General features: G+C 37.8%; 2 protein-coding genes across 2 annotated transcripts; one reads left to right on the top strand and one right to left on the bottom strand.

Annotated features, from left to right (window-relative positions):
- Positions 1 to 3,202: 3,202 nt before the first annotated feature.
- LOC119907761 (mucin-2-like) lies at positions 3,203 to 5,954 on the top strand. The gene is made up of 2 exons (XM_038725450.1): positions 3,203 to 3,382; positions 4,890 to 5,954. The coding sequence occupies exons 1-2, from the start codon at positions 3,329 to 3,331 to the stop codon at positions 5,952 to 5,954; spliced, it is 1,119 nt and encodes a 372-aa protein (XP_038581378.1). The 5' UTR covers positions 3,203 to 3,328.
- A 538-nt stretch (positions 5,955 to 6,492) lies between these two features.
- Positions 6,493 to 11,272, bottom strand: anxa14 (annexin A14). The gene is made up of 13 exons (XM_038725499.1): positions 11,160 to 11,272; positions 10,805 to 10,844; positions 10,099 to 10,195; positions 9,840 to 9,928; positions 8,805 to 8,918; positions 8,551 to 8,641; positions 8,359 to 8,438; positions 8,148 to 8,186; positions 7,818 to 7,908; positions 7,607 to 7,702; positions 7,452 to 7,507; positions 6,880 to 6,987; positions 6,493 to 6,684 (listed from the first exon to the last, which is right to left on the bottom strand). The coding sequence occupies exons 2-13, from the start codon at positions 10,829 to 10,831 to the stop codon at positions 6,625 to 6,627; spliced, it is 948 nt and encodes a 315-aa protein (XP_038581427.1). The 5' UTR covers positions 10,832 to 10,844; positions 11,160 to 11,272; the 3' UTR covers positions 6,493 to 6,624.
- Positions 11,273 to 11,374: the final 102 nt, after the last annotated feature.

Here is an 11,374-nt window from a genome sequence, read left to right as displayed (position 1 = left end):
ACTATTTGTGAATAAAAGTATCATGGATAATAACACCTCAACATCTCTTTGAGCCACACAAGCAATATTTTATTTCTGTTGAGAGAGAAGAGTGAGAAAACACTTTAAATTGCAATTTCAAGGCATTAAAAAATCGTGTTTCAGAAGAATCTGCCACAGGAATCCTATTTCTACATCTATATTATTTAACATTCAAGATAAATTGTTTTGATAATATGAACAATAGGGGGGGTGAGGAAAATAAATACACAAATTACATTTGTCAAAGTCACAACAAGCTTAGCTAAGTCTCCACTTGCTTCTCCTTTCAGTTCCTTCTCCAGGTTCTTCTTATAGTATAGCATTAAATACAATGCCATTTTATGTCATAAATCTCTCTTTGTCTCCTCTTCCATCCTCCTGACCACACAGACTTCAACATCAAGTACCGGAGCAATGAAGTACAATAACACCTCCAATACAACCATCCAACTACACAGGAACCAGTCCCATTGGTAACCTGAACTCTGGTAACTGGCCACAACATGCCATATGACCACCATGACTACAAAGAACAGACAGGGACACATCTTCAACTCTGTCCATCTGCTGTTTGGATCATTTGTTCTTCAAGCACTTTGGCAATGAGTGCCCTGTTGAGGCTCAGAGCTGGAGCGAGTCTCTGCCTACAATGCTGTTTAAACACAGCAAATATGAGTTTATTGTAGAATATTTGCTGTGGAGGGAATACATGTTCAGTTGTTTGTGTAAAGGAAAAAGCAGATATCATTAAATCATAATTACTACTGCCTGGTATATTCAGTAGGGCTAATGATTGTCTTGTGTGAGAATATTTATTTAATCAATATTTTACACATGTATAAATATAATATAAATTAAAAAAACTACGTGTGTTAATTTGTACATGCAAAATGTCAAACTTGTTGTGTTGACCTTTGGGCAACTGGGTTTGTTTGTGTCTAAGTCTGTGTGTGAATAAATATAATTGGCACATTATGCCAAAAAATAAAAATAAACAATTATGGTTGATCTACGGTATGTCGTCTTTAGCTAAGCTAAAGCAGAACAAAGTAAAATAAAAGTAATACAATTAATTCAAGAGTAAAGTAATAAAATAAAATAAAAAAGTAACTATGACCTTGTCTAGTTATTTCCAGCAGATATGTTGATCTAGTGATTTGTTTCAAAATGACACCTAAATCCATGTTAAAGGAATTAATGTGTAAAAAGGTATGACCTTAAGCTGAGATCTGTAACTTCTTGGGCATTGTTGCCCTCTGCAGTCTCAAAGGGTCCACAGAAACATATGCAGTTGTTGTGAAAGGTTGTGAGGAAGCCACTGAGCCAAACTGGACTTACCATTCTTAAGTTCACTCTGTGAAAATACAAACAATACGCAGAGTGACTTTCTTGAAAACAATTTATTGTGGGCTTCCTGCAAGCTTCTCGTTGTGCTTTTAAAGACGACAGCTTTTGCAGTGGTGCGCGGACAATTTCCCTTTTGAATTTTGAAATTGAGTGAAATGGTCAAAACATATATACCTCAGAACTGAAATAGACAAAAATAGACAATAGACTTAACTTCGGATACCAGTTCAAAAATCAGGAATTTGCAGCAGAGAATGTAATTTTAGTAAACACATTATGAGTGTTTTGTCTTTTGGTCTTATATGTGTGCTTATTTAACATGTGCAGGACCACACTAGGCTGTAATGATAAATGAAGAAATTGGGGAAACATCACAGTCATTGATCAAGAAACAGCCACCAGCCTGTACACCAAACTCATTCTCCAAAAACTTGAAAACATTTCACACCATAATACGCATCCCATTTGCTCTAAATTCAGTCGCAGCAGCCCCTTGCCATGGGGAAATAAACTCACAGCTGAAAACAAGTAGATACAAGAACTCCTTTAATCCTCAAGCCATTATGCTGTATAACATGTATGTTTATTCAGCAGGTCTTTTAGCTGGTCACTCGCACTTTTGCACTTTTTAATTAATTTAGATTTTACTGATTTGGATTGACTGTTTTTAGTTAACTTTAGTATTTTATTATTATTCTGTCTCAATGCAAACTTATGTGTTTTATTATGATTGTGTTGTGGTTTTATTTTTATTTATTCTATTGTTTTTACCGTAAATTTCTGTTGTTTGATTGTCTGGACCACTGAATCTTAGTATTGTCACTGTCTATTAGGAGAGGTGCAAACCAAACAGCCATAAACTGCCGATTAAAGCCTCTCAGTAGCAGAGTACCAAAAACCACACACACTGAGGGTCACAATGATAATTTCTGTGAATGAGTCCTAGCAATAACCTTTATCCTGCAATCAAGGTGTCACAGATAGGGAAACAATATTGTAATCTATTTGTTTATCAGTGTGTCAATAATCCACCAGGAGCAATAAGGCAGGATAAATCATTTCATCACTTTACATGAAGCTACATCAGTACAGGGAAGTTTGTTAAGCGACATGTCACGTACAGTACATTTATTTAGGCTATAAATTAAACCAGGCGTCAACATTACAGTGAGGAAGTAAAATATTTTCAGTGCCCTGGGTGGCATGGTGGTGCAGTGGTTAGCACTGTTGCCTCACATCAAGAAGGTTGTGGGTTCAAACCCCTGTTGCCCCAGCCTTTCTGTGTGGAGTTTGCATGTTCTCCCCATGTCTGTGTGGGTCTTCCTCTCACCATCCAAAGGCATGCAGACTCAGTTGATTGGTGACCCTAAAATGTCCTTGGGTGTCTATGTGTGGCCCTATGATGGACTGGCAACCTATCCAGGGTGTACCCCACCTTTTGCGGGGGTCCAATTTGAGTTGGACTTGGTTGAAGGAAGGTGGGCAGTCATTGAGACATTAGCTAATGGGCTATGATACCGAAGAGATTTGAGTGTTTTAGTACTTCGCAGCAAGTAAATCATTTTTAAGTTTAAGTATTTTTAGTAACAAGGAAAAATGAATCAGCATGAGTGGTGAGCAAAGTACACAGTGATAAGGCTTTACAAATTGTGCATAGGAAAGGAATGCCTTCCTCTCATAAACACATATGCATATCTCACACGCACCTCCCCATCAAACTTCCTGGGTCCAGAGTCAGGTTGACTGTACGTCATAAATTCACACCTATTGAACCATGGTATTTTGTATAAAAGCAAGAATAAAAGATTCCCTCACAGTTTCCCAGAAGAGAGTGGGAGTAGATCAGGTTGCAGTGGGAGAACTTTCACAGCACGAAAAATCCCAGCAGCCTGGCTTTTGTGCAACAGGACATTTTCAATATTATTTCTGGTGCACCTCTGCCTCCTCTTAGCTCTCCACCATGAAGATACTGGCTCTGGGATTTTGCATACTGGCTCTGCTGGCATTAGGAAAGGTAAATATTTATAAAGTTATTAAATTGCTCCTCATGAAAATATTCCATTACACAGTACTATCCCTGTAGAATTTTTGCACATAAGATTTTTTCCAACAAATGATCCATAACCAATCCATTTAATAGAAAATAAAACTAATGTCTAAAAACTTTACCATGAATTGTTTTTCTCATCATGGTGGGATACTAATGTGATAGAAAAATGCTTATTGTAACTGTTGTGCCAATTGTTTGATCATTAGAATTTTCTGAAATTAAACAGATAATCATGAATAAAACAATTCTGATGGAATACATTCTAGGTTAGTAAAAAAAGCAGAATGTAACCTATAATCCATTCAAACATGACTAGACAGTAATAATGTTAAAAGATCACCTTAAAAGTTGAAAACAAGTAAGTTAATGGAAATAGAAGTATTGTTGGCATTCATACTAGAGACGGAATTTTCTTGGCCAGTCTGACTTACTGACAGATAATCATGAAGCCTCTGTTTTTAAAACCTCACTTATTTGTGGAAAAAAAAAATTGCTATTGCTGATGGTATACATTCTAGGTTAGTAAAAAAGCAGAAAGTAACCTATAATCCATTACAACATGACAAGAGAGTAATAATGTTAAAATGTCACCCTAAAAGTTGAAAACAAGTAAGTTAATGGAAATAAAAGTATTGTTGGATATGCACCGATTGTAATTTTCTTTGTCAGTCTGACCTACTGATTCCAATTTAAGATTATTCTGATTTTTTTTGTTTCTAAGAAGAATAACTTGACAGCATACACAAACATTTTTGTAACTTTTCTTCATTGGAATATTATTTCTTTATTTCTTCATTAGGATCCCCATTAGCACCAGCATAAGAATTGGTTATTCTTTCTGGGGTCCATTCAATTGGATGTTCATAATAAAACATTGACAATTAAATAACTTTCACATTTTCTCCAAAACGGTACCAACTTACAGGACCTTCTCTTACTCAAACAAATCTTGAAATAAAAAAGTGCTCCAGGTTAGGCTACTGGACAGAGCTTTTCTGTACAAGTAAAATCCAACTAAAATTAACTGCAGTATAACACAGCTCAGTGTTTCCCACAGAATTACAGTGTAATCTACATACACTTACATCTCTATCTCTTACTGCCACACAGCAGTTATTAATATACCTGGGTGGGCCACGTAAATATGTGTGTGGGGAAACATGACTTATTTTGGTGTTACAGATATTACAAACTGCGAGCTCTAGGACTTCACTCATGGTGAGGAGTATCCACGCTGACAACATGTTTTGGCGTCTGTGTTAATAGTCGGTTACTGTCTGGCAGAACATGCATTTAAATTTGAACGGCACAGAATCAGATATTTAAGAATGACCAGCCAGGTCACCTGTCATGGCCAATCAAGCTGAAAATCAACCATTTCTGATCACTTGCCAATCAATCGGTGCATCTCTACACTATAGTTTTTGTTTCTCATTAATTTAAATGATCTTTCCTCTCTATTCCTAATCAGGCTCAAGGAAGCAATAGCCCTACTGTCACTACGCCTGAGACTTCAACCACCTCTCCAGCCACATCTACAACCGTCACCACAACCACTACTACAACCGCCACCCCATTCAGTACTGCAAGTGGTGCGACCACCCCTACAACAACGTCTAAAATCACTTCCCCTACTACAAGTGGTACGACCACCCCTGCATCAATGGCTACAACCACCTCTCCAGCCACATCTACAACCGTCACCACAACCACTACTACAACCGCCACCCCATCCAGTACTGCAAGTGGTACAACCACCCCTACAACAACAGCTAAATCCACTTCCTCTACTGCAAGTGGTACGACCACCCCTACAACAACAGCTAAATCCACTTCCTCTACTGCAAGTGGTACGACCACCCCTACAACAATGGCTACAACCACCTCTCCAGCCACATCTACAACCGTCACCACAACCACTACTACAACCGCCACCCCTTCCAGTACTGCAAGTGGTACAACCACCCCTACAACAACAGCTAAATCCACTTCCTCTACTGCAAGTGGTACGACCACCCCTACAACAATGGCTACAACCACCTCTCCAGCCACATCTACAACCGTCACCACAACCACTACTACAACCGCCACCCCTTCCAGTACTGCAAGTGGTACGACCACCCCTACAACAATGGCTAAAACCACCTCTCCAGCCACATCTACAACCGTCACCACAACCACTACTACAACCGCCACCCCTTCCAGTACTGCAAGTGGTACAACCACCCCAACAGCAACGGCTACAACCATTTCCCCCACTGCAAGTGGTACAACCACCCTTACAGCAACGCCAAGAGACACTTCCCCAGTTACCACCACAACCCTTTCTGTGACCACTGCTACAATCACCACCCCAATCATTACTGCAATTTCAAATACCACCATGAATACAACCACCTCGCCAAAGACAACTATGACAATGACAACCAACAAAAAACACCACCCCACACAGTGGAGGCCCAGACATCAAAGCTTTTCTGCTGTTTTCTGTTGTGCCATCTTTGCTCTACACGCTCTGTCCCTGAAAAGTAACTGAGAAAACCCACCAAAAGGGCAAAAAGAATCTTGAGTCACCATTTCTGAGTGTAAATGAAGACTGAGTTGAACTGAACGCAGATACGCTCCAAAAAAGTGACAGAATGATTGATTAAAATCTAACCTTTTTATGCTAAGTATGTATGATATTTGCAGATTTACATTATTATATTAACTATGTATATTAATGAACATAAAGTATTTATGGTTAACATAAATATGTAATGTAATGTATCTGAACTCTATGTGGCATCAGGAATGAATCATTATTACGAAAGTGATGTGATGATTGAGGCTACTACTGTTTGAATTGTGATCGTTTTACTGTATGTGTACTCCTTATTTATTCAGATATTAAAAATGTAATATAATATAATTTACAAGAAAAGACAGACATTGTAGTAAAATGTTCAGTTAAATTATTAAGAGAAGGTGTGCCATTTGGAAAGAACACTGTGTATAGATCACATCATCAGGATGAAGAGGAAGTGTTGTGACAGATAAAAGTAATAAAAACAAATAACCACACTGCACAAATGAAACATCCAACATAACTTTTTTTGTTACATTTCATTGCGTGCATTTATATCAGCCATTTAAACAAGCACATGCAAAGCATGCAATTGAATGAGATTTCATAAAATATGAAAAGTAGCAAGAAAGCTTTTTTTTTAATCTTCAGATCGACAGATGGCCAGCAGAGCCTGTAGATGATCTCCTTTGAATTGTTTCTGTTGGAAAAACATGAAGTTTACATGTAAAAATGACTGTACTTTCCTTAGAAGAATAAAAACATGATATGCATTTTAAAAAGAGCTGTTTTGAATGTTTAATTTGGAAAACACACATTTTCACGTCAGTACACATACAATTGTTGAAGTATTTCAAGATGTTGTATTTAGCACAGTATTATGTGTGTGCCCCACCTGCAGAGCAGTGTAGAGAGAAGTGCCTGTTAATTTAAGGTAGGCAGCTCGGATACACAACAGATCTTCCTCACAGTGAGACACCATAATCCCCTGCACTATTGGCGTCTGAAAGAGTGAAAAGTTTTGTGTGTGAAATATATACGACATAGGTTTACCTTAAGCTATTGGTTTAACAAAGTTTTGCTTTTTCTGTGGTAGGAGGCAAAAGGCAAAGGCATGTTTATCTACATATCACACTTCATACACATATACATTTTATATATATTTACATACCGTACATATATATACACACATAAACACACAGACACACACACTTATATAGTATATATATATATTACATACAAGTGACAAAAACAATGTACCCTTTTCCTAAATTAATAACAATAAGTAGAATATTATTTTTAGACATTTTATTAGACATGTGAACAATGAGTACAACACCTGCAATAATAGTCTTTATAAGTTTGATGATCAATCACGTCATCATAGCATTGATTAATCTAAATTGTATCACCAATTACCATAAATAATAAAAATAAAAGGGATAATTGATGATGACAGCATCTTACCTTCATGGTTGTTAGTCTTTTGGCCAGGTAGACATCAGGGTTTTGAATGCACTGTACTGTTACGACACAGATATCATCATCAATGTCAGTGATTACAGTCATCAACATGGACAGCGCATTCTCATCTCTCACACAGTATCTCAAACAATATTTACCTAAAACTTTCAAACCCAGTTGAATGTCTCCTGTAAACCGCTTCTCCACAGTCTGATCCACCATCTTTCCGCTCTCCAGCTCCAGTCCCATCAGCACTATCAGTAATGGACAAGGTCAGAACAATGAACATAGTCATTCCATTTTAAAACAGTGAAGATGTTCTAATAGCAAAAGAAAAAACTACATAAGAATAATACATTACAGCCTCACCTTTGTTAAGATGGTCTGAGTCTCTAGAGGTCAGTATGTCAATCCATGGTCCTGCATCAGCTTTTTTCCCATTTAGTGACACAGAAAGAGCCTGGAAGAAAAGAAACACAGCCAAAGGGGTGAAAACTCTCTGTCTGGATTACAACCACTACATGCTGCATTCAATTGCTTGTATCATAAATGCCATAATAGTGCACTGTAAATGGAGTGCATTGTGCCTGCTCAATAATACTATCTACTACTATATACTATTAGAAAGTACGGATTATTTCTGTTTACATCCACTTGGACCACAGTATGTTTGTGTAAAAGTATCATGGATGATATTACCTCAATATCTCTTTGAACCACACCAGCAATATTTTCTTTCTTTTGGGAGAGAAGAGTGAGAAAACAAAATTGCAATTTCAAGACATTAAAAAACTGTCTTTCAGAAGAACCTGTCAAAGAAATCCTATTTCTACATCTCCATTATCTCATATCCAATGTTTTTAATAATATGAACAGTGAGGGGTGACGAAAATATAAATAACCAAATTACATTTAGCAAAGCCAAAACAAGTTTAGCAAAGTCTCCACTGGTTTCCCCTTTCAGTTCCTTCTCCAGGTCCTTCTTATAAACTGAAAAGAGGGACACACAAACAATATGACATCAGATTATTATAGGTTTAAATGTCCACAACAATCAGTCAAAACAGTTTTGAGGAAGGACTAGGGATGTTCTGTGACTTACAATGTTGGTATGCAGTACTGATTTCTTGAAGATGCTTTCCAGATCGTGTGCACAGGATCTCCAGTAGTGTTTCCTCATCTGTGCCTAAACCCTGCACTCACAGAAGCACATACATCCTGCATGTGTATCCTGGGATATGACTGACAGAAAAATGTAAAATACCCTCCTCCCCACAAGGTATTCATGAATACACACATTGAATCACCAACCCCAAGCACCCCAAAATATGGAAAAAAAATCAAAAACCCACTCACCGCCATGGCCTGTTGCAGGCGTAGAGCTTCATATTGCAGAGGAGGCATCAGCAGTTCCAACAATAGAGTCACCAGATCTCCAGCCAGAGCTTTCTTAACACCAGCTGCCAGGTTCTGGTACAGAGTCAGAACAAATACTGAAGTTTTCACATATCGTAGACATTGTCTCTAGTTGTCTGTTGACTCTCACTTTACCAATCAGACCGATCAAGTAGATTGAAAGGTAAATCAACCCTAAAATATACAGAATACAGAATACAGAACGAAACTGAATAAAAGAGTGGAGAAACCATCAAATGCAGATGCTTCTGTGCATCTGGACTGGTATGAAAATGATTTGAAACATATCTACATCACCAGATGTCAACCCAGTTTCACACCTATGAGAGATTTTGGACCAAAGACAATACTCTCCACCACCATATCCATAAAACCAAATTATGTACAGTTGCAGGAAAAAGTATGTGAACCCTTTGGAATTACTTGGATTTCTGCATAAAAAAAGAAGAAAGAAATGTGATCTGATTTCCATCTAAGTCACAGCAATAGACAAACACAGTCTGCCTAACTAACTAACTAACTCACTCCACACAAACAATTATATCTTTCCATGTTTTTATTGAACACACCGTGGAGACAGTCACAGTGCAGGATGGACAACTGCTACAGGACTACTACAAGGTTATTAATCTATTAATTCTCTACCTCACCCCATGTCATTATTTTAACCTACATTGTTTATACTACTCCCTCTCTAAACAAAGGTGTGTTTTAACCTTGTAAGACCAGTTTAAATAATGTTTGATCAGCAAACACTTGGGAATTACAGATGAGCAAACATACATATTTGTGAAATACAGTATTATCATTGCTCTATATTCTGTTGCATCGCATAACATGGATTATTTTGGGGACTATTTTTCATTGGGGGGCTATTAGAACTTTGAAACTCTAAAGACTTTTTTTCATCTTGTAAATTGTTAAATTCAGTAAGAAGTGCTGTTGTAAACATATTCAGGTCATTTGTTTCTTTACCTTTTGTGTCATTTCTTCAAAGGTCTTTGCGATCACTTGTCTTTGGGCATTGTTCCGATTGGTTAGGATTCTCACAAGAGTTCCCGCATCTGAGCCATGTACACAGTGATTGAATTTCGATTATGATGCAGTACTGAATATTTAGCGATGGAGCAAGGAATGTTAAGAAGGAAAAGAAAATAGGTTTGTGTACAGCTTTGTCAAACATTGCAGGTCAACAACACCACTCAAACCAGTTTTAATCTACAAGCAGAAGTACCTTTCCTCTCCAACGCTGCCTGGATCTCCATGGCATCCCGGTCCTGGTGGAAATTGGAGAAGGGTCGCACCGTTCCAAGAGTACCCCAACACATATCCTATTTGATAAAAAGGGAGAGAGGGAGAGAGGGAGAGAGAGAGAGAGAGAGAGACAAAGAAATTCTGGAAATTCCAAGACTGGAAGATTAAGCATAAATCCTGCCATTGGACACACATCCTGTCTGTTTTGGTCAGGCGTGTGATGATTAAGTGGCACAGAACAAGTGGCATGTGTACAAGAAAATAAGCAAGGTGACAATGGCCCAGACATACTTTGAAGGTGTTGGCAGAAGCTGAGCAATCCATCAGTTTTTGTGTTTGAATTTAAAGGATGTCAAATGTTCTGTTCTTTACTTCTATTGCGACTAGTTTGGGGATGGTTTGAAAAGTTGTAGGTTGCAGAATTAGTTTGAAAGCATAAGAACTGAACTATTCTTCAACAGGAAACAAAGTATAATATTAAACATCATCTTCAGCACTGCACTGAAACACAAGTTCACTTTGCAGCATGCCTGGAAGCATTGCGTACTTAGTGACTTTTGTAGATAAGGGTAGGTATGCACATAATCAGAGAACACGAGACAGCATAAGTTACCTACAAATGTGACGCCTTGGTAAACAGAGTTATAAAGCAATAGCAGAGGGAAGACAATGCATAAAGTTCTTACATAGGATTTGAAGTAGTCCGGGTCCATGGCTTTATTTTAACTGCATAAAAGAATGTGAGTAAGAGATAAATTGAATTTATTTCAGGAATTGAATTAAATAAATGGTACATTGGCACAGCATGACACCCAGTTTGGTGATGTGAATAGTAGGAGGGGAACCTTTAGATTAATCTCATTCTGAATTAGCATTTTTGTTCAATGAATCACTTGATGATAGTTCATTCATGAAACTAGTACAGTAGTTATCTCAACAAACCAGTTATGTTACTTCAAGTATTTGTCTATAAGGGACCAAGACACCCAACATGCCAAAACACCTGTATATTTGCTTAGAAAATATGTATATTTTTCCTACCTGTACAAGAATGTTGTGGCAGCTGTGGGAAGGTGCGGAAGTGGAGTAGTTTTACTACCTTCTCTGATCAACCTTGTATCTTAGTCCCACCCATACTACGCCACACCTGCAGCAGTTCACCTCTTTGTCGGTGCACAGTGTCTTCAAAGTTTTGTCAACACTATTGTTCTGTAGAATTACTATGACCACCCACTTGCAATAATGCTGCCATTCCT

The sequence above is a fragment of the Micropterus salmoides genome, unplaced genomic scaffold (assembly GCF_014851395.1).
Source record: "Micropterus salmoides isolate LMB-PRFRI ecotype aquatic unplaced genomic scaffold, ASM1485139v1 Ms_hic_scaffold_17, whole genome shotgun sequence".
NCBI classification, from domain to species: domain Eukaryota; kingdom Metazoa; phylum Chordata; class Actinopteri; order Centrarchiformes; family Centrarchidae; genus Micropterus; species Micropterus salmoides.
The sequence above is the reverse complement of the archived record's forward strand: the minus strand, read 5'-3'. Positions and strand labels throughout refer to the sequence as shown.

Bases quoted from the DNA above. Each gene is read 5' to 3' on its own strand.
- LOC119907761 (XM_038725450.1), top strand. From the start codon at position 3,329: ATGAAGATACTGGCTCTGGGATTTTGCATACTGGCTCTGCTGGCATTA. The intron at 3,383-4,889 runs GTAAATATTTAT...ATTCCTAATCAG, and splicing joins CTCTGCTGGCATTAGGAAAG to GCTCAAGGAAGCAATAGCCC.
- anxa14 (XM_038725499.1), bottom strand. From the start codon at position 10,831: ATGGACCCGGACTACTTCAAATCCTAT. The intron at 8,919-9,839 runs GTAAAGAAACAA...ACTCTGTACCAG, and splicing joins TTGAAGAAATGACACAAAAG to AACCTGGCAGCTGGTGTTAA. The intron at 6,685-6,879 runs GTGGGGCACACA...TTTTTCCAACAG, and splicing joins CTCTCTACACTGCTCTGCAG to AAACAATTCAAAGGAGATCA.